The sequence below is a fragment of the Stigmatopora argus genome, chromosome 13 (assembly GCF_051989625.1).
Source record: "Stigmatopora argus isolate UIUO_Sarg chromosome 13, RoL_Sarg_1.0, whole genome shotgun sequence".
NCBI lineage: Eukaryota > Metazoa > Chordata > Actinopteri > Syngnathiformes > Syngnathidae > Stigmatopora > Stigmatopora argus.
The window spans coordinates 7,727,210-7,751,495 of NC_135399.1; the positions used below are offsets into that span (position 1 = coordinate 7,727,210).

General features: G+C 37.6%; 1 protein-coding gene across 5 annotated transcripts in view; it reads left to right on the forward strand.

Annotated features, from left to right (window-relative positions):
• Positions 1 to 3,296: 3,296 nt before the first annotated feature.
• The window catches only part of epha3 (eph receptor A3), an 84,248-nt gene continuing 63,258 nt past the window's right edge, over positions 3,297 to 24,286 (forward strand). For 2 of the 5 annotated variants that reach the window (XM_077616574.1, XM_077616572.1), the window contains exons 1-3: positions 3,297 to 3,501; positions 10,488 to 10,552; positions 18,182 to 18,842. In XM_077616574.1, the coding sequence (XP_077472700.1) occupies positions 3,408 to 3,501; positions 10,488 to 10,552; positions 18,182 to 18,842 (820 nt within the window). In that variant the 5' untranslated portion in view covers positions 3,297 to 3,407. Of the gene's footprint in view, positions 3,502 to 10,487; positions 10,553 to 17,511; positions 17,536 to 18,181; positions 18,843 to 24,286 lie in introns of those variants that run through there. The other 3 variants (XM_077616575.1, XM_077616571.1, XM_077616576.1) reach the window with 2 other exon arrangements.

Consider the following 24,286-nt stretch of genomic DNA (forward strand, 5'->3'; position numbering starts at 1 on the left):
CTTAAGTTTATTGAATCCATAGATCCTACATCTACTAGTCAATCTTGTCATTGAGTTCTTTTTCATGGCCATGGCTGAGCTGCACCTCTCCCAGCAAGGGGTTGAGTGATGTTTTTTTGTTTTTTTTTTGACTTGGAGAAAATCCATGCGAGAACATGAAAATTCCACACAGAAATATATCATTATTTCGCCCATCATTTTTCAGCTTACATTTTCCCATTTGCCTTCTGTTTTAAATTCTCTGAAATTAATTCACCCTAACCCAAAACCCCCAGTTTTTTAAATGCCCACACTTTGAGTCAAAGAAAACCTTAATTGTTTTGAGTTAAACCCATGCTGTGTATTTAACATTCAACATTGCACTAATTACTGAGAGCAAGCTCATTCAAGAAAGACCATTGAACAATACTTTAGCCTAGCACATGATTTAGCTCAGCACAAGCTCAAAAGGCATAGACCAACCTCGTGACATGAAGCCATGCAGATACATTTTTGTCCAGGATTTACATTTCTGACAACCCCAGTAAATCTTTTCATGAATAAAATTTAACATTTTAAGGAGTGAACAACTGGGATGATATAATACAAAGGCTGACACACAAATTTATATTTGTTTTATATTCCCATACAAGAGTTTCTCCTGGCTGTATCACTCAACAGCTCATAATTTGACAGAAACCAGTTAAGTGTTATGTCTTTCATCCTAACAAGTTAACCCAATATAGTCCATATACTGCAAGTGGTATATTTATTGTATGTACTGTAAGCACACTGTTTAAAAAAATAAAGAAAAACACTGTGCCGTAAAACATTCAATAAGTAAAGAAAGGTTCTCTCACTATTCAAAACTGGAAATAAACAGAGGTTCCCCATCTGTCATTGGAATATGAGTCAAAATGAGTTTTGACATGCTGTTGAAAACTGGGATTGAACTGTAAATGCAGTGAAGCCCACTGTTAGCAGAGTCACACCATCAGGAAAGGCAAACCAGACCCTCCTGAAAAAGAAAATGAAATGTGAGGCGCCACTAATGGCATACATACGCCTATATAGTAAACTGTATATAGCATACACTGATAACTCATAGGAAAATAAACATAAACAAGCTCATACCCAATCATTAAAGACCACTCCAAAAATGTCAAGAAATTCATTAACATACACATGACATGAGTATGAATGACTTCAAAGAACAGCTCTTTGTAAAAATCACAAATACTAGGTCATTTGGAACATGTTTGCATTTGTTTTAACATTTGCCAGTTGCTAGCTTTATGACAGTGTATGAATTGTAGACTAAGAAATAAAGTCATTTAAATTCAGTAGCTGTTTCAATAGAAAAAATAAAAAATCCGACTGGGTAGTGTTGTTGTTCGGTGTTGTCTACTTTAACTTTCGCCATACGTCAAATGCCTTTACAGACTTCAACCCCCCCACCACCACAACAGCTGGTGTCTCAGCACGGACACTGATGTTAGACTGTCAGTACAGGCTTTTGCTCCGGATCAAGTCTAGTAGTGTCAGGGGCCCCTAATGGCCCTTACAGAAACACGCACGCAATAGGATATAATATCCCTCAATGCCCAGAGATTTTGCTCCCAGTTGTAAATTGGATGTATCCTCTCAAACATTGGGTTGCTTATGAACCTCCATGTTTAATTTACAACAGGTTATAGAAGTAGAAATGTTTAAATATTGCTTTTCATCATTTCCTAATGAAATAAACTCTAGAAATTTAGTCTGACAACCTCAAAGGACTTGCCGTAAAGCACCCTTTTTAAAAGCAGGAATGTGTTGTCATGCCAACGGAAGGATTAAGACTAAAACAAATCATACAAAACCGCAGGATCACAAACTTACAACCTTTTCTATGATTTAGTGTTTTATGTTTATTACTTAAAGTCCAAGTGAATCAATTTAAGGCCAATGTTTATTTTGCCATTTTCTACCCAATCAATTTAAATTTAACATTCGAAACGAAGAGGAAAAGTGTCAAATACAGCGCTTGTCATGAAATGTGGTAAGGAACACTGGCTGGCACTTTTTTCTTTCGACTTGTCTTGAAGTTTTCATTTTCTTCAGGCATGTTCATGTTTTCATTGTTTATTATTATATTATCCTTCCACTTCTAACTATTTTTGACCCTTGACATAACAGTGAGTGGGGTGTTGAATACAACACACCTTTGATGAAGGGTTCGTGTATACACTTGCTAACACTCATAAAACACAACAACACCAAAAAATAAATAAATACTGCGAACATTTTCAAATTGAACGTAAACATTTTTGCCACAATTTTTTTGCCACCCTATTTTAACATGCACCTTTTTAATGAGTAAGACCACGGCCTTGTTTAAATTCGTCATGTACATATACGTACACGGCTCAAAATGGCCAACACATCCCCCAATGCATCATCTCTCTCTCTCTCTCTCTCTCTCTCTCTCTCTCTCTCTCTCTCTCTCTCTCTCTCTCTCTCACTCTCTCTCTCTCTCTCTCTCTCTCTCTCTCTCTCTCTCACACACACACAACACACATTTTTCTTTGTCTTTTTTCAACCTCATAAAAAACAAGGTACATTTTTTGTATGGCTAAAACAGATTTTATTTTTAACATGGAAACATTACAGCAGATCACGAATGGAGTCAAGAAATACATAGATCAAATTGACAAACAAGGGTTCCACTGAATAATCTTCCAGAATGCTACACATTTGGCTTAACCAAGCTTCTTTTTCTTCAGTTTTTATTTGTATGTTGACTTTTTTGAAACAGGCATTACTGCCATCTGTAGGGCTTGTGAAAACACACTGCCTGGAACACAAGCATCAAAATTTGGGTCCTACAGTGTACCATAGAACCATTTAGTCTCTGACTTTACATCAAATGCAATTAATCACCTGTCACCTGCTGCAAATAAAGAAGCGTTGTTCTTCCTCCAAATCCAGACTAAAGTGTAAATATTGTATTTAAGTGTGTTCAATTTATTCTTCTGGTACAATATGCCTTTGCGATCACTGCTTATCGTTATTCAATTTGTAAAAGAAATTAATTTTCAAAGCAATTTCTTATTGATAAGCATGTCATTGTATTTGTATATGTAATAATCATGTTTTAAAAGCATGGTACAGACTCTTTCTTGTTTAGTATGATGAATATTATGGAGTGGTAAAAAGATTTGCTTGCTTTTACCCAAATGAACTCTTAATCGCAGACTCCACTGTCCTGGTGGTAAAGTTGAATACTAGTATTTTCTCTCTAGCTTTCTCACTCCCCTTATTGCAGACTCTGTAGGACCCAGCGGAAAAGCGCCTGCGCTCGTAGAGCAAGAGAGAGCCTCGCGCACAGAAGAAGCTCTCAGACCAGTCAGTGGCTTCATGGAGTTATGCACCTCTGATGCACCGCCATGGATTGCAATTCGCGATCACAGTTTTTCATCTTACCCGTTTTATTGTCTCTTGTGCTACCCGCCTACACCATCGTCTACGCTCCAAATGAAGGTAAGCAAAGTCCGTCTTCTTTTTCTTGTGTCTGGCATGTGCGCGAGCGTACTTTGCTTCATCGGCCGGGATTTTGCGCTTGGCTCCGACTTGTCTAACTGATTGCAATACAAACAAAAAACAAACAAACAAATGAACAAAAGATTTTAAAATAAACACGATTATAGTTCAGATGAGTACATATGGAACATTAGTAAAGATAGATCTGTAGCTCTTGCTGTTACACTGGATACCCCGAAACAAAACAAAAGACGCTCATCCCACACAGTTCCTTTAAATTTGGATTAACGACCCAATACGGATTAAGTGTCTGAATGGGGGAGAATGTACAGATTGACTACCAGACAAAACATAGCAGATTTAAACCAGGGTGGAAAAAAGCTCAAAAGAAACTGCGCGGCTCGCCGATCTGTTCTGTCAAATGAGCCCCCAAAGTCCTAATTTGGACCCCAGTCGCCCCTATTCCCAAACAATAAACAATCTACGGGTACACGTGTGTAAATAGTAAGGAAGTCTGTGTTCCTAATGTTTTGACTCGCATCACCTCAAAGAGCGCTTTTTTATGGTTGATGGTTTTACAACGCGAACATCTAAAGTTCAAAATGTTCCAAATGCGTTGGAAACCAGCACCCGAAACAAATAACAATACTTTTCCTCAGTCTGTGAGTAATTCATATTTTGCCTGATATTTAGTATCTATAGAGAGGGGGTGGGGGTTTAGTAATAGGTCATAAGTAGAGAAGCGTGGTCCACTGGACGTAAAATCACCTGTTTAAAAACATGAACTTGCTAATAAGTGAAAATGGCAAATGTCTTTCATGCTGCATGAATTATAAAATGCTTATTTTTTAATCCATAGATAGAATGTACATTGCATAGAGATCAAAACAAGGAAATGAGTGTGCATGTTGGATGAGTCACTAAATTTCTGCGAGGGTTGGGGATGCATAAATTAGTGTGTAACCGTCTCATATTGTATTTTTTTTCATGATTGGGGAACACATTTGCTGCATTTACTTTGCGCAACCTAATGACGTTGTTTTGTATGTTTGCGCACCTATTTCATGCATTTGACTCCAAATAGTTAATGATTGGACTTCAAGTCCGTCTGTAATGTCATTTTTAAATACCTAAACGTCTTAGTAAAATATCTTTTGATCGGAAAGCTGAACAGACTTACTTAAAAAAAAAGATACGTTTGGAGAATGCTGCCTTTATCCATGTGGGACAGCTTAAACCTGAAGGGGGAGAGACGGCAATTTTGATGTTGCGTGATGAGTTTAGACTGTTTGAATGAAGAAAAACGATCTACCAGCTTTAGAAAATAAATGGAGAAAGAAATCAAAATAACTTTATTTTAGGCAAGTTTGCAAAATTCCGAGCGCTAAATCAATACTGAAGAATAACAGTCAGTGCAAGTACTAAGTTATTTTTTTGTGATTTGAAAATAAATAAATACATGAATATATAAACGCAGCAAATATAAAGACTTGAAATAATAATTATTCAAGTTTTATCAACATATATGACTCCAAGATCAAGCTGAAATAATCAAGAACCCCAGGGACGCATGGAAATGTGTTCATAATATTACAATATATGACTGTTCGTACGTGTTTTGTGTGTCAGAGTGTGTTTGTGGATTTTTTGAGCGCGCAGTTGCGTGTGTGTGTGTGTGTGTGTTTCAAATGAACCAGAAAATGAATGAATAGTACAAGAATAGTACAAAAGGAAACGGCAAATTATCATTTTTTTTCTTTTTCAAATGAACTCACACACACATCCACTGAAGAGAAGATTCCAGACGAGATTAAAACATTTTCAATCTACCCTCGTAACAATTATATGCAATTAGCAGTTTGTTAAGAAAATACTTTTTAGTATCAATTTCACACCTGTCTTGCCCCTGCCCACTTTGAAAGATTAGAAAAATGTATTGAAGTTTGCCAATTAATGAGAAAGCAAAGTTGAAACTTTTTCATGAGTTCATGGGTAGTATTCAAATTCTAATTTCAAAGATCAAAGTATATTTTATATAACTTCAAACTTTCAATCATATTTTCCCATTTAAATTATTCTGCACAAAATGCTCATGTTTCACATTCTAATGTGATCCAAGTGTTTTAAAATATATATTGACTTCATTTTTCTTCAATTTAACTAAGTGAGCCCTATAAAATAACTATATATTCACCTCTTATTTAATTCCTTAAAATCCATTGCAATGTGACTATAACACTAGATAACACTTAACACTGTATTTTGTCTTAATTTCCAGACATTAATTTCTCTTTTTTTTCCATCTCTGGAAGGTTAAATTGGATTATGTGGTACAGTGACTATATCGATATATGGCATGAATCTGGCCCTTCCGGTGGGCGTCGCGATGCCTGCGACCTTCTATTTTTAGGGGGCCGGTGGGGTGCACTGGCCCCCAGACTCGCGCGGGAGAGTCCCGCTGGGAAGGTTCAACACTTATGAGCGATTGTACCTTTTTAAGAGAAGCTGTAAACGAGCTAAAGAAAAAAAAAATAATCCCCCTCTTTTCCCCCCAACTGCGCATACAACCTCGTGTGACAACCAATCCCTGAGCTGGAGATCACTGAGAAGAAACAGAATTGAGCCTTGGACTTGGATACGCGATTGGTCCATTTGTGGATAACCACAGTTATGTAGTGCATGCACTGCGTATATTTTTATATTTTTGTCAACGCATAGGTATAGATAAGTATAGGGCGTATGTATAAAAGAAAAGAGAAAGAAAAGAAGAATGGGGCCAGAGGGGTTGGGCACGCAGCAGCAACATCAGACAGAGCGACTCTGCACTTGAATTATTCATAATGGGAGGTGAACACTTCATCCTTTAACTCAGACACAAGTCGCCTTGCTGTGCCTGCACTGCAGCCTGCCAACCTTCACATGCACACCCTCATAGATGACATTCTACTGTATACGTCAAAGTGTCTGTTCTGCTCTGTTCTATTCTATTCTATTCCATTCTATTCTTTTCTAATCCATTCTGTTCCATTCTATTCTATTCTGGATTAAACCAACAGGGATTTTTCCCCAAAATATATTTTTAAAATCGATCCCAGGTCGCTCCTCCTTTGTGGAGTTTGCATGCTCTCCCCGGGCTTGTGTGGGTTTTCACTGGGTACTCTGGTTTTCTCCCATATTTCAAAAAGTGTGACGCTTGGAAGCTCTAAATTGCCCATAGGTATGAGTGTGAGCATGAAGGGTTGTCTGTCTCCTCGTGCCCTGCGATTGGCTGGCAACAAATTTAGGTTGTCCCCCCGCCTGGTGCCTGAAGTCAGCTGATATATATATATATATATATATATATATATATATATATATATATATATATATATATATATATATATATATATATATATATATATATATATCAGCTGTTTTTTCTTAATTCAAAGCCGATATAATGTTTTTATTCTGTCTTTAAATAAACTGGCTTAAAAATATTAACATTTTCCAGTCAGAGGCACTCCCTATCAGAGCATGTGCTATGCTGCATGTTGCTAGTATGCTAAGTGTGTTCACACGAACGGATGGTCAGGCGTGTTCGTGTCTGTTTGTTTATCTCGGTCTTTGTTTTGCCATTTCGGTTGTGGAGTATAATTTGTACGTGGACTATACACATATGATATGTTTTCAAGTGAAGGCCCATTGATGAGTACTTTGGTCTGAATATGTATATTTTCCAGAATGTGCTCTATTTGAGTGTTTATACGTGCAAGTATTGGTGATGAATTTTCGGCCGACTGCAGCTGGATGGAGCTTTTTTTCCCCCACGCGTGCGATATAAGAGCTGTTTAATTTTCTGCTCTCAAATTCCCTCGCTCGGCTCAATTTGAGTGGTGGGCTCGCCTCATTGAGAAATGTAAATTGGAAGCAATGGTCCTGGATGCTGAGCTGCTATTATCTGACATGAACAGATAGCTCCAGTAGACTCTAATAGGAATGTGTCTACTGCCACTCATCTGGCTTGTTGGGTCCAGGAGGCTATAGTTCAGGCGAACCCAAATTCTTGTTTTGAAGTGTAGATGTAAATTCTGGTGTTAAATCAGAAGACAAATTCAAAGCTGGTTGTGTAGTGTAATTCTTGTGTGTGGAAGTAGATAGTGAAATCTGGCAAATTCTGTATCATTTTGAGCAAAAGTAGTTTTCTTAAGGTCTTCATTCATCTACCAAATGCATGTTACAATTTTATGGCCACTTTAATAACTTGTTATTGCGGCAAAATTAGCTCCTTGAGTTTAGGTAAAAACCCTCAACGAGACACCCATACAAAATTGCCGTGGTTGCCAGCAGTGCATCACCAAAATGGCGTACATGCTGTGCTTAAGAAGTATCTTGGAGCAAAAACGTTATATTTTTGCCATATTTTCAGAGAATGAGAAATAGTTCTGTATGTATTAAAATCTCTCTTGTTTGGCATAATATTTCTTACCTAAATTCACTTGCTTGTTTTCTTGCTGTACTTGTCACATTGTTATTATATTATCGTGAGAAATTAGGGGGGGGGGGAATCAGCAAAGTAGTCGCAATTTTTTTTCCACAGTGAAAAAAGTAAGGGACATTTTTAGACTCAAATTTTCAATGGTTTCAAGTGTAACTGAATAGTTATTTGCCAATGAGCTCTTACGCACCGAACTCGGACAGGACTGTTTCCACTGCTTTTTCCTGCATCTCTGCAACACTGAGAAGAAAATTATATGGCACACAAGGTTGAGAGCTTGTGCAAAAAAAAAAAATTCTCAGGTTTGTCGGGATGCCTCTAGCCAAGACATTTTAAAATGCACATATCTGAAAGAGCTTTTTTATCGGATTGTTTTCTTTATTCAAGTCTTGTCTGAGAAACTTGAGAAAACACTGCGTCAATGCAAATTTCTTTCCTTGGCTCACTTGAACATTTTCCATTTGTGTAAATACAAATTAGAAATAAAATTCTCGCTACATAATCACTGCAAATGAAAATTGGTCTGCTGTCAAGTTTGATCCCCACCCCCCCAGTCTGCCAATAGTGCTGACAGTGCTGTGTGTTTTCTAGCCAAGAAACTGCTCGTCACATCTCACCATCAACCTGGGATGAATAATCAGAATCAAAGTTGGGAGCTGTAACTTGACCACACTATTTTTTCTGACATATGTTTTGTCAAGTTGAGTGTCTTTCTGGAAACAGAAAACACTGTGGATGCCAATTTATATACTTTGGAAAAAAACATTATTTGTTTTGTGCCAATAGGTGTTCTTCACTCTTTGCATTAAAACACACTCCTTTTTTCCCTGATGAATAAAACCCTGCTGTAATAAAATGAATATGTGCATCTTGAGCAGTTATTCGGCATTCAGTGCTTCATACTTGAAGTACGAAGTCATTGATAAATGGATAACTTTTTGAGTATCAAATGACTTAACGCTATTTTTCCACCTATTGTTTTTCATTGTCGATTGCGTGAGGGTTTTTTTTACACTTAAATCGGCCATTAGTTTTTCATTTTTTATTTTTTAAACTTAAATTGCATATCGTTTTTTTCCCTCCTGGATGGCTTAGTAATCGACAGTTTTGCTCCTCTTATACTAGTGGTATTTTTAACAAATTCCTGATATGCTTTGTATTTCCAGACAATACCTGATTAACTTTTCAGTCCTTTGCATAGTTATGTAAATTTTTATGAGTACTAGCGCCAGCTTGTCGTAGCTGACCAATTTTCAGATATTGGAGCACTTTGTCATCAGTCCGGTCAATCAGATGTCACATTGTCTCTCATAGTTGTGTTTGCAATTGTCGGAACCATGATATAAGAGATTATTTTGCTAACAACTATTAATTTTGGGCTTGTTTTGTAATTGTATTGTAAAGGCGCATTAGTATCATTTTGAATTGCAATCAAAAGTAAATAATTTAAAAAGTCAGATTTGTTTTTGCAGTCTAAAATGACCTAAAGAAATATTTTCAAAATGCAATCATGTTTTTACTTGACCAGCATTATCAAATAAATTGTTAAGAAATTTCAAATACACAGTGGTTCTCTTGCCTGACCACAGTGCTGGCAGCGTAGGATCAATTCCCCTTCAATGGCAGACTGGTTATTAGTGTTAATGGTTGTCTTTCTCTATGTGTGCCCTACTACTGCCTGGCAACCAGTTTAGGGTGTAATCTACCTTTCATCCAACAGATAATGAATGAGAGAAATAAGGGTAGTAAAAAAGGATTGTGTTATACAGTGTTTGTAAACATAGCCTTTCTCAAGAACCTACCAGTAGAGCCCACTTAAATACCAAAAATATGATTTGTCACTTAAAGTGGAGTCATCCGACAACGTTAACACCGGTATTTTTTTGAAGCATTTGTTTTTTGTTTTATTATGAGCTTTTGATTTTTAACTATCAGTGCTGTATATTGGCAACAAAGGTTGGGAGCAACACACTTCATTTTGTAAACCAAAATAAAAAGGATATACTTTGGAACTACTGGTTGCATTATTTTCATTCATTTTCCATTCAGCTTGTCTTCACAAGGGTCGTGGGGGTGCTGGAGCCTATCCCAGGCAACTATGGACAGTATGCACTAGTATGTACACCCTAAATTGGTAGCCAGTCATTCATATTATGCTGCCATTCCTCTCAAAATCTATAATGATTTCGGGATTTCTCAACAGAGAAACCGGACCGGTTACCAACATCAGAAAAAAAAGACATTTTTATTTTTTTTCCCTCGTCAGGTTTTCTTTTCTGCTATCTGTGCCTAGCAACTTCTGCTTCAACGGTCCCCGACTAACTTTGCTTTTACTGTTGCCTAGCGTAGAATATGTGTATTGTCTGGCAGCTGAGTAAACAGTGGCATGATCAGCGCGAGAGTGCTTGAGGTCGGGGATCTCTCCTGTGGGATTAGATAAGGGCTAATTGGGGCTAACAAGGACTAGACACTCATATGTTCTTTGTTTTCTCTCTTTCCCCCCCGACAGTGAACCTGTTAGATTCTAAAGCAAGCCAAGGAGAGTTAGGATGGATTTCCTACCCATCACATGGGGTGAGTATCCTCCATCTGGAATTTGCTTAGACATGTGAGCCTTCTGACATTTGGAAGCTACTGTTATTTTCACTGTTAGCATTTTTCACGTATGCTTCACTAGTACGTAGACTATGATTGTTTTTGTTTTGTTTTATTGTAGAAAGTCTCTCTCTCACTTTGTATTGTCAGACACATAAGACAAGTGTAGCTTAACCCACTTTTCTTTCAACATCTAGGTCTATTTTACATCTCACAGGTTATAGGTTAAACATCCAGCGCTCGCCATATGGTTGCGATGGTTGAGAGAAAAAAAATATATTGGTGTTTGTTTGCACATATGTTAAAGGAAAGATTATGTTATTATGAGATTTTAGGTTGTTTGGACAAACGCAGCCATGCTGGAATTTCCAATAAGCTTAACCTCTTTTTGGTACAATAAGCAATTTGACCTTGTATTATATCCCTGTTTTATGCAAACACTGTAATTGAATTGACTACTCATATAACATATACAAATACAGTGGAGTAATTGAAAAACACATTTTCTAACTCTCATTTTACAAACAGATGAACTGTTAAAAATATTTCTTGGCTGTAATTTTGCACTGCACCAAAAAATTTTAAATTTTGATTTGCACAAACAAAGAGGCAGAACAAGTGCACTTATCGAAAAGGTCAAATTTGGAGTCAGCATCCCAAAATGACATTAGAAAAAAATGTTTGTGTCAATATAAAATATTTTTTAAACCAATGTAATTAGCCTTTTAAGAATACAGTTAAAAAAAAATATTTAATTTATTTACTTTGTGGGAATTATAAGAATGAAACTAGTCTTACTTCGTCTCTTTTACTAAACACTGTCACGCATGTTGCCAACACTTCTAAAATTTTGATTGCAGGCATATGAAAAAAAATCATCACAAAAGTGTTAATATTGCATTATTAAATTCCACACTTTGGTGTGCTTTCTAAAATGAATTTTCACCCTAACCTTTCTTGGGGGAGAGGGAAGAAGGGGTTGTAGACTCATCTGTGAGCCATTCTCCACTACAAAGTATGCAATGGGTTATAGCTCAGTTTATTTGTCTAACTGTGCCCCGAGCCAGTTTGTGCACACTCACACACACACACACACACACACACACACACACACACACACACACACACACACACACACACACACACACACACACACACACACACACACACACACACACACACACACACACACACACACACACACACATACATACACACACACACACACACACACACCGACTCACAAATGTGTGTTTTCTTATTTTTTATGATTAAGTGCACTTTTTGTCTGAGACCTAAAATGATTCTCAGTGGCTCAGAGGAACTGCCAGAAGTTCCTTAATTGCATAGAGAATTGGCCGAGCTTTGAAATTAATTACTGGAAAAATTATATAAAAAAGAACTCAAAAATGTCATATACAATTAGGTAAGGTACTGCATATATTTATTCGTATTCAGAAAGGAAACATTTGCCAAATGCATTTTGTCGCTCATTGAGTGTCATAAGGTTACATCTGTGGTTAGGTCTTTTTTTTTTGCATTTGTGTGGAGTACACACCTTGCAATAGTATAACACACGTTTTGTTGGAAGAGCCACATGAAGTAGCAGAATTGTTGCTGTTTGTTTTGCCATTTGAGCAGCTGAGCAACATATACTAGTACTTCGATTTCATCCCAGCTGGAGATGACACATTGCAAACATATAATGCTTTGTGACAGTAACATTTTGGACCTGGGATGGAAAGTATTAATTATGTCCAGGCCTCACTCACCTAGTGTTACAGAACATATTTAGTTTAGTCTTAAAGTTCCATATCTGAAAGCAATACTTGAGGAAAAGTAACACAAGCAGATTTTGAATTACACTTGTAGTTCTTCGATGTGCTTGGTATTAAATGTATGCAGCTGTCAAAAGCGTAAACTTAGCTGTAAATAAAGTAAAATCACATAAATGTGACCTGTGCAATATATTTATCTTCACTTTGCTATATTGCAAAACTGGTACATTTCCATAGTATTAAGAATAAAGTATTAAGTAATTGGATGCTGTATTAAAACAAAAGAAATAAAAGATTTTATCAATATGGCACAAAAGGGGCACAAGAGAAGAGAGAAGCAGGATAAGAGACAGACTGGAAAGGAAAGAATGCTGATGATGAAGTCCTCAAGGTGAATCATCTGTAATTACTCACGTCATCTAGTGACTTGCTCCGATAAGCACCCTGCCCTGGGACACTGCTGCGCTCAAATGATTTCTCATAATGTGGCACCGAGCCCTGACACACACGCACACTCCTTCACATTGATGTAGAGGCAGTGGCTATTGGTCCACTGAGACACAACATGCTCCGGTCAGAGCAAATTAAAGAGTTCACCCTCCCAGGATGTTCACTGTGTGGGCAGGCTGAAATGATGAGTGTCTATGTGTTAATATATGCCAATGTGTGTGATCCAGATATACTCTTATCTGTTTTGGAGGCAGGCTGATGGCTGAGCAGTGTCCTGGGAGCTTAGCCTTCCACAAGACTAAAGAGAGTTACAGATTACATTCTTGAGTGCTCTGAAAGCATTCTTCAGCAACAAACCAACACCCCAGACACTATCTGGACATGCACATAGAATTAATGGGTATACAGAAAGTTAAGTCTATTTTTTCAGGAAAATCAATTGAGAATACAAATACATAGTAGCATTGGCCAGAAAGTTTGCAAAATCATGTGAACATGAACTTTAAGAAAAGTTTGTTAACAGAGTTTAAAATGATATCCCAAAAAACTGGCAAAAACTGATGGTAAAGAAGCCCACCTGCGGCCCACCCTGTTATGGAAAAAATAAAAATAAAGAAAAAGTTGAGTTGTCTGGAATTTTGAAATTATGATGTGTTTTTCTAAGCCTTTTATTATAAATACTTACAGTCCTGAAATAGAGTTTTAACAAACAAACAAAAAATACAATGCACTTTAGTGCAATGGCAGAGCGCTGGGACCAGTTTGTTCATATATTGAAGATTAGCTGTTTCAACCTTATCATCAGACATGGTTGAAATATGCAGCTATAACTTTTATAAATTCTTCTGTAACGCAGTTTTAGCCAGGGTGGCAAAAAAATGTAGCGGCCCTCTGTGTTACAAATATACATTTTACATCACCAATAATCCATTGGTACACACTTTTCAGCAGCAGCCAGTGATTGATTCGGCCTCAGTGAATGTGGGTGTAAATATTTTTAGAAGTAAAACATGTATTTAAAATAATATTTAGGATGTGTTATTTATTGGGCTCTAGATGTTACAGTTTTTCCTCCTATATAGGCTCGGAAGTATTCCAGAAGGTGAACAGGGTTTCTTAAATTTAAAATATTCTTATTTACTTATATCTGGAAACACATTCTAAACGCCTGTCAGTTTTCCTCAATATTTCCTCTCCTCTGCAGAGCTGTTAAATAGGTTGGCATCAGTATATAGGATTGCCGAGCTTGAGAAAATCTGTCTTTTTAACTCTGTCTATAAGTCCCCAAGACTACCAAAAGGTGTCTTTTCCCCATACACGTTATAGACATTAATTATTACAATTTGTACATAAACTTCCGTGAATTAACGTTGGAAAAATTGTATTTACATCACTTCATTTGTGATGTGATCATTAAGTTCTTGCCTTGCTTAAAATTAACCAAAAAATAGTTGGTATTGGAAAGCAATTTTTGTAGAGGGGTTAGCAGGAAAATCAATAAGAATCCTAAAATGTGCGCTTCTTTTGGATAAGGTAGGCTGAAAAAAATGCCCTTTGACTGATATGCAGCAGTTGTTGTGTCTGTGACCCAAGTGACCCCTTGGGAGGCCAGAGTCTAAGATGGCTCCACACTTGTTGTAGACAGTCATGTTTGACTGTGGAGGAAAAAAATATTCATTGCACAAACCATTAATGCCTCCGGTAGCTCCATTAGCTCATTTCATGTTTGAAACAAACATGCATAGCTTGGCCTAATTTTGTTGAACCCTTCCCCCCTTAGTGCTACAAAAGAAGGATTTTCCATTTTAACCGCATCTTTTGATACATTTGAAAGCACAATGGCAACATCTCTCTGCTATTGCATTGAAATCACATCATATTTTTGTTTGTTTATAAAAGAAGAAAAAAATTCAAGACTGTTATTTTGCAAGGCTCTAAGTTCTGTTCTAAGTTTTGTTAATAAATGACTTATAGGAAATAGATCATTATTTCAAAATGTCTGCCTACTTATTGATGGTGATTGACGTTAGTTTCTATTTTCACTCAGAGAGTCAGCAGCAAATAAGGGCTGCCACCATCTGTGGGTGTTTTTAATGCAAATATTTTACTAACTATCACAGCACATAACTGTCAATACTACATTGGCAGTCAATGAGTTTCAATTATGTATTTATTTATTTTTAAAAACATAAGCTTCGTTTATCACTAGGCTTTGCAGGTTTTCTCGGGAAATACAGATAAATGTATTTCATTAATATGATTGATTTTCAAGAATATGATTGTACGATCAACACTGAGTGAGAAGGTTCAAAATGACTGTAGAAGTAATTTCATTAATCACGATTAACTTGATTCAGAATGCTCACTTTCTGTCGTGTTTTCTAAAGTCTTGGTCTAAAAGCATTCCTACCTTGTACTGGCCAATATACTGGCCCGTTAACTCTCATTGACCTTTCTTTGAAGCAAGTGAACTGGTGAACTGCTGAGACGTGCCTGTTGCCATAGTTGTAATTTCTTTAACGGCTCATGTTACTGCACTCTCATTTTACTGTCCCTTAAGTCGCTAAACCTACAGCAAAGATCAGAAAAGTCTGGGACAAGGTCGCACAAAACAGTGGCCAGCTGTGACCATGGGGGGCAGGGGTGAGAGGTCACAAGCACCAGCGTAGAGTCCTAGTGTTGTTATATGTCAATTAGGAGCCAATGGGCGGAGAGTTTCACCCGTTCAGTGATAAACAAAAGAGTATTTTCGCTTGTTGCCTTTAATTATTTAGACATGTTTGGGAAGCAAGCGTCTCCTGATACACAGTTAGAGTTTACTTAACAATTGGATCTTTTTGTATTGACTCTTAGTAATTTTGCTGTTGTATGAGGTCAATGTTTACCATTTATTTGGCTACTTAGCAGTGCCAGTAGGTGTCCAGTAAATTTGAACTAGGAGGTTTGGCAGCGAATAAACATTTGTTCAATCGCTGTTGGAACTGTTTGGACGTCTACTACTGACAAACTATTATAAATTCACAGCATTCAAATAATAACATGTTAATAAGATGATGGTATTAGGTTCCGCTCACAAGATCACGTGGCCTCTCTCTAGCGAGCTAATAGGGTGTAAACATCAAACCTGTTGATGATTTTTTTGCTTGTACTGGAAAAAAAATAAATTTATTTAATTCAAGAATGGTGATGGTGAGGTCTTACACTCATGGCTTTGCAATTCAACCAAATGAGAAGTATGCAGCAAGGTGAAGTTCATTTTCTCATTGGTAAATGACTACAGAATCAACAATGATTCAGAATCACCAAAAGTCCGCACTGGAATTTACCACCCGGATGAGGGAAATTTGAAATGATTAATGTTGTGTTTTTCCTACACTTAGAAACTTATAATATTTAATTTGCATAACATGGAAATTAGATGGGCTTCCATTGATTCTTGTAATAGCCACTGTTTGGTTACAAATCATAAAAAGAACCTTTATAAATCAGGCTAAATATTGTAGAGACAAACACGAAACATTTAAATGTTACTCAATGAAGAGCGCTTGTTTATAACTAACTGACTATAAACCAAATACAGAAATAATTAGACATGCAAAGGCGATTGTATTTGTTAAAAATCTGTATTTTTTTTCAAACATTCATGCAAATACTAGGCTATACATTTTAAAGTTATGTATTCATACAAAGTTATTCAAGGCAAAATCGAACAATAATTTTCTTCTAAAAACATAAACGTGCACAATATATGACAATGTATGTCCAAAAACAAAAAAACATAGTCACACATCATCACCAATCCTGTCCTTTACAATTTCTGACTGAGTGTCACCCAACTATTTTACAGCACAAAGAGGTAAATAAATAAAAAAGAACCAAAAAAAATACCCCAAAGAGAACTGTTCCCTTTATCCAGCCAACACACTCAAGTATGTATGTCTACTTTGCCTGTTTTTGTTGGCCGTATCTCTGTTAAACTACAACACTGGAGAATAAACACCAAAGGAATTTCAAGGGCCATTTTTTTGTATCTTATGGTGTTCTCTCTTTCTTCCATCTCTCCACTCTTGAGCCAGCGTCCTCTCATCAGCCCTCCAGGCTTTTACTAAGAGATGAAAAGCGAGTGGCTGTCCTTATTCCTGAGAGGTCCTTGAACACTCGGCCGATATGATTGGCACACGCAAATTTGCAACGCAATTTGTAATAGAGAAGAGAAACATTTGTATCTCCTCATGCTGTGTTCATGCTCTAAAGCACCTGCTGTGTCCCTGCCATGGGCCTGAAAATGTGTCACTTGAGCTATATACGAATGAACATACATACAGTAAGCATCTGGAAGGGTTTAAGTTTCAAGTGACACTTGTTCCGAATTGCAGTAAATTCCATTTCCACTTGTAAAGATGGTCTCTGTCTTTCTCATTTAAAGGTACTGCTCATCTAAGCACCCACTTTCTCTTTTATTTCACCCAAAAAGAACAAAGCATTCATTAAGACCCAGTCTTTCTAATGTATGTCACTTTAACCACAATGAACCCAGTGTTTCAGGTTTTCGCCCATTCATTGTCACTCTGATTTACTGTTGATTTTCCTGAACTGCGAAGTCAAAGCGCATGATCAACGAGTCTTCCCACTGTGTTGAATTCAAAAGGAATGACCCCACTTTCTTGTCTCCTTTCCTCTCCCATCGCTTTCTTCCAGTGGAGGGAAAATGTAAGATAGCCATGAACGTTCCTGGTATACACTGAACTCTCTCCATACTTTCTAGCTTCTTTATTTTCGTAGTAGTTACCGCACGTTTCTATCAGTAGCATTACTATGACGTAGATAGCCAAAGACAGCAGTCCTCACTAGTAGATCAACAGTTAGTAATAAGGGTGGAAAAAAACACTACGGGATCTCTAAATACACCCCCCCACACACACACACTACTCATGTTAATTTAAAACCTGTGTGTTTTATATTTTACTTTAAGAACTTAACATGATCAAATTTCTTCATTGTTATAGCATCAGAGATCTCGTAGTGGGATTTTTTTTACCCTTACGTATTTAGATTTCAGCATGAAATTGCCTGAATTTGAATAACTTGACAGTAAATGCTTACAGGATGGAGATAACTTTATTTTTTGTCTCTATTATCCTTCCCTATTTTCCTTACTTCTGCTTCTCTGATGCTTTCATTTTCTTGCACCTTCTCATTCTCTTAACTCCCTACTGCCCCCCTTTCCTGGTCTATTTTTGCTGTGGTTTACATCTTTATTACCTTCCATTCATTTCTCTGCCTGTCCTTTAAAATTTCCCCTACAACTTTCCTGTCTTTTGCTTCTATTCGTCTCCCTCTTCCTCTATCTACTGTCCCTTTCCACCCATTTTTCTTCTAGTGGGAGGAGATCAGTGGGGTGGATGAGCACTACACTCCCATCAGGACCTTCCAGGTGTGCAATGTGATGGAGTACAGCCAGAACAATTGGCTTCGCACCAACTGGATCCCGCGTCAGTCAGCCCAGAAGATCTACATTGAACTGAAGTTCACTCTGAGGGACTGCAACTCCATTCCCTTAGTCCTGGGCACCTGCAAGGAAACCTTCAACCTTCTGTACTTGGAGCTCGATGACGACCAAGGCAGTCACTTCCGAGAACACCTGTTCTCCAAGATTGACACCATAGCCGCAGATGAAAGTTTTACACAAATGGACCTTGGTGACCGTATTCTAAAACTTAACACTGAAGTTCGTGAAGTAGGCCCGATGACCAAGAAGGGCTTCTACTTGGCATTCCAGGACGTGGGTGCCTGTGTAGCTTTAGTCTCCGTTAGAGTTTATTTCAAAAAGTGCCAAAACATAGTGAAGAATCTGGCCTCCTTTCCGGACACAGTGCCCACAGACTCCAAGTCGTTGGTTGAGGTGAAAGGTTTATGTGTCAATAACTCGAAAGAGGAGGAGCCCCCGCGAATGTACTGCAGCACAGAGGGCGAGTGGCTTGTGCCTATTGGAAAGTGTCTGTGCAATCCAGGCTATGAAGAAAGGAGCAACACCTGCCAAAGTAAGACAACATTCTTTTATTCTTGCATGCTTTCATCATCACTGTTTTTATTATATTTTACTTTTCCATGTAGAATTTATTTGCTTATACACCTTAAATCTGCCTCTCTTAATCACACAGTGCCTTAGGTTTATGAAATATTGGATGTTACTCAATGCACATTTAACAAATCCGCAGATGTGACAACTTTCACACACAATATGTTGTCTTTCTTACATAAAATGTGGAAACTTTGCTTTAACCCTTTATAGAGCAAGTAATGTTTTTGGTAATGATAATAAATAATACACAAAATAAAAAGTAACTTAATCCCATTAAAACATGGTGTCCACATACACGTTATATTTTTTCTCATTTAGGCCAGAATCCCTGGTCTGAACTACAATTACATTGACTGTTAAACATCATAGAGGTTTGCATGGTTGTCCGTCTCCTTGTGCCCTGCGATCGCCTGGCCACCGGTTCAGGGTGCCTCCCCCTCTGGCCCAGAGACAGCTGGGATTGGCTCCAGCAACCACCGCGACCCTGGAGCCTATCCCAGCTGACTCCAGGCCAGAGGCAGGGGACACCCCGAATCGGTGGCCATCCGATCGCAGGGCACAAGGAGACGGACAGCCATGCACACTCACACCCATACCTAGGGGCAATTTAGAGTGTCCAATCAGCCTACCATGCATGTTTTTGGAATGTGGGGGCAAACCGGAGTACCCGGAAGAAACCTATGCAGGACTGGGGATTACATGCAAACTCCACACAGGTGAACCCCAGAGCTGTGAGGCCGACACACTAACTACTCGCTCCACCGGGCCGCCCACCCCAATAGAGTTTTATTTATTTATTTATTTATTATATTTTTATACAATGGTATTTGACTGATTTTCTATGAATGACAAGAACATACATCCAATTCGTTTAAGCTCATAGAACTGGCCATGAATGATCAACTGTCAGTGCCATCGACAGCATGAGACGTCAAACCTATCATTATTCGGATGGTGAATGAACGAGTGTTTCGGCGCTACCAGTCTAAATGAATTTGACCTCTACTGCCTTCCCTGGCAGCTAATGTGAACAAATGTTCATTCGCCACTCCCAGTCGAAATTATTTGGATGTCTTGTGTCGTCAATGGCAGTCAATTAGTCATAAGAGAGCTATATAAAGGGTTAAGTTGCTTGTGTATCCTGTGCGTATTGTCTTCAAAAGAGCCCAAGAAAACCATAGTGGGGGTGGATGAATCAGGAGTCATACGTTTATTTTTCCATTCATGCATGGTGTGTTATCCAGGTCTTGGCTGGAGTGTTCGGCATGCAATAGTTTGATAGTAAGCCGCTCTGTGTCACATCATTAACTTTGGGTAGATCTAAACCAGAAGACCAAGAATGGAAGTGATAACACAGAAGAAAGGAAAAGGTTGAAGAGTGGATGCTAAAATACAAAATAGCTGTGGTGTGGGTTGTGGGTGTTCATGGAGACATGAATGAGTCAAGTCTGGAGATACTCAATTTCACCCTAAATTTTATTGATACTTTGGATGTTGCTTCCAGATATTATGTTGCACAGTTTTGGTCTATGGTCTGCTTGTCATTGTCATGCGTGTTACAAAATGGATGTGAGTTGCTTTCAGTCAAGCTAAAATATTGACTAAAGATTTGACTAAAGAAAAATTACGTTGATAAAGATTTCCATCAAATAATAACCCCAAGAAAAAAATGGCACAAACTCAATGGCACTACCAGAGGCAGGGATAGAAACAAAATCCTGTACATATTTCTATTCAGAAAATGGGAAAAAATGTTTTCATTAATAAAGTAGAGTGATCCCTCATTTTTCACAGTTAATTGGTGACCAACCAATCACAGGGCACAAGGATTGAACCCTCGCCCCAGAACTATGAGGCCAATGGACTTACCATTCAACTGCCAGGCCCTTCACTTCTTGTTTTATTCATGCCTTTTTGTTGTCCAAGCGTGTGTTTACATTTTTTTAAAGGAAAGCCAGAAAGTGTTCGCAGACAAAGCATGTGCCATAAAACCCCAGTCTCTGTTCGATGTAGCAGGCAGCAATAGTTCATGTCATTCTATATATGTTCTGCTCCAGAATATTAATGCATTTGAAGCAGACATTTCTGCATTAAGTTGTCCACTATGGCCGTAGTGCTCTTTTTGTATACAATAGACTATCTGCAGCTTCTTCATCTTCTCTAATTGCCAATGCTTACATGTTTATCCACTTTCTTCTTACCAGAAATCCAGACTCATTGTTAATTAAAGATCAAAGCAAGTCACGGGTTAAACCCCTGCTGGTGGGGCCAGGGGAACTTGTTTTCTGGGATGTTGCACTTCTGGCAGACTCTCTGTCCTCATGTTTTATCGCTATCACGTGGGTATCCTGTACAAACAAAATGTCAAAAGATACAGGAAACAAACGTACGCTTGTTTTGTTCTGATAAATGAGGATTATCTAGACTTGTCGGTGGCCAGATAATGCTTTGAAAACAGACACTGAACAGGCAAAGGCATTAGCCACCGATCAAGCTTATAACCTCCAACGACTGAAATATCATTAGTGTAATTCTAAAAGAAATGCTACAATATTGACATACGATTTTAGCATAATTCACACTTTTTTTATAGAGCGAGATGGATATCATATTAAGGACACATAATACAAATAAATGTATACCCAATGCATTATGGTGGCAAACAGCAGCTTGCTGCCCACAACAACCCCTTTGACTTCCTACCTCCCTGTAAATTGTGTGAATGTTTGGATGTACTGGACAATCTCTTATTGAATTCAAAGTGCTCTAATGGACTCTAATAAGGTCTTATGTTACTCTGGAGTGGGACAGCTGCATCAACAGGTCCCTGCATCCCCCACGTGCAGCCACCATGGGCCCCGGAGCACAGCTCACTGCCTAGTCCCTCTGTGTTAACAGACAGATGAGTGTATGGGGTTAGGTCACCTTCCAGACTGAACGTAGAGAAGCTAAACACATATTTACAGTGCAGGATACTGAACAGACAGCTAAAACTTATATATTTAAGCATGAGAAAGCCTTAGATAACATCAATAAAAGTGGTAACAACCTAAAATAAACAGAAACTAAAGCTAGCTGAGTAAAAGCAAGTCATCTTCAGGTAAGGAATTGATATTTGTGATATTATTATGTCAGGCAATTATTGACTAGTCATGAATTTTAATGTAAGGATTTACAGGTCAGCGTCTCCTCCAGAAAACAAGCAAAGTTAAGTGGTAAAGAAGCCCACCAATGTCCTACTTTGTTTAAAGATAAATAAATAAATATACCCAAAAACATAAACAAATAAAATAAAAATGTTAAACTGAGAGGAATTTAGAAATTTGGATTATGTTACTTTTTTAAAGCCATTTATTATCAATACTCAAAGGTACAACCTTACAAAAAGAAAAGCCTGGGAGCCCTCCGGGTTTATGACGGACTGGCTCTAAGTCACACTCAAATACTTTCACAACTTGCTGTATTTACCGGTACACACACAAACAAATGTTAATGTAAGAAGAGAAAATAAATTCAGGTCAAAATTGAAAGAGCATTTCATCACAGGATATAGTGATCAAGGTATTGAATTTCTTTAAATGTATTTTGGACTCAAACTGCTATTTGCTGAATATTTCATGTGTTGTTTTCTATCACTGCAGTTGCATTAATGCAGCATTTTCCATTAAACAACACCTCTGGCGTGATGAGAGGAGTGCCAAGAGAGAACATTAGAGCAGTTTTCTGTGTTTATACAGTAACTAAGTGTGTTTATAGGGTGCCAATAGAGTATACTTGTGATAATCATTTATTTATATCTGCACAGATTTCTATCCATAGCATGAACTGTTTATGGAAACAAGGTTGTTTTGTAGGGGTGTCATCAAAAGCGAGCACATACTTATCTACATTTGTTATCAAAAAATGCACAAACCATGGATGCCGAATGCTGTGAGTGCATTTACCTGTAGATATTTCATCATCTGTATCACAGTGGACGGTATCTTTAGGTCTCAGTGTGTGTGAGCGGATGTGTTGGTGATGGTCAGATTGCTCTATGTTTTTAGAGTAGCCTCTCTGCTGAGAATGTGAGGCCAGATTTAATCTAGCTAAATCAGTCTTTCATCTGTCATTTGAACAAACTGCAGCAGGTGAAGCGACTCCTTTCTACCATCAGTGTGAAATTCCTGCGACCTTAATTTGATCTTAAAACAGCAAACCAAATGTCTGTAAGTAGAGTGTGTGTGTCGGCAGAAATGTATGTGTACTTTGCAAATGCAAGCAGCTGTCTGGTTGCATGTTGATGAGAGGCCCATGTTTACGTTCTCGCTTGATGTCTGAAGTTTGGGAAATAGTCATTGTTAAAGTTGTGTTTGCTCATTTTTTTTATGTATCTTTTGCTGCATCAAACTTCTGACAGTTTTTACCGTGCTTTGAAATTATTAGGCTAGATGGAAATGCAAGTCGAAAGTTTTTATTCTGGAGTTAAGTGCAGAAATTATATGGTGTCTTATGCGTGTTTTCCTGCTCCTCCTCTTGGTTTGCACCACAAATAATGTGAACACGTCTACTACAACTAAGCCCTTTATAGTACAGTCATTTAAGATATTGGCTCCCTTTGGCAGGGCTAAACACATCCAAATCATTTAGACTGGTCAACATATGTGGACATCACCTTTTGGGTCCTGTTGGCCACACTCATCTACCAATTGTTAATTTAATTTTGTGATTTTAATAATCAAGAATTGGTAATTGCTCTAACAAGGGTTAGGCTGTTTAAAGAAAAGGACACATACCTAAAAATAACAATAATAATTAGAAGTAATGTATATGATTTTTTATAAAACTGAATATTTCTGTTCTTGGACACATATCAACAACACAATCATAGAAGTAATGTAAAAGATTAAAAAAAAAAAAAAATAGAATACTTTTGTTCCCAGACACATACTATAGTCTGGTTTCTATAAAATTCAAATTACTATTGGCTCTGTTTTACTCTCCTAGAGAGTCTGGCTTTGTTTGTGTTGACTGTTATATAACTGCTAGCCTCTTGAGAACATGTCATCTCTGCTCACATGAGTATGCATCTGTATAGTTACCTCTCTGTGTTGTAGCCTTTGTATTTATATCTTCCCAGAGTAAACCGAGCAAACGTTTTCTGATCCAGCAGAGCTCAGTTACACATGATACTTATTTTCTTATTCCAGATAATGTTTTTTACCATTTGCTGACCAGATTCAAGCTGCTTTGTTCTTCGTGGTTGAGTGCAGCGTTATTTAATACCGCCCAGAGACATCCAACAGAATGCTCACAAGTTTTCAACACAGACGAACATTCATATATATATATATATATATATATATATATATATATATATATATATATATATATATATATATATATATATATATATATATATAT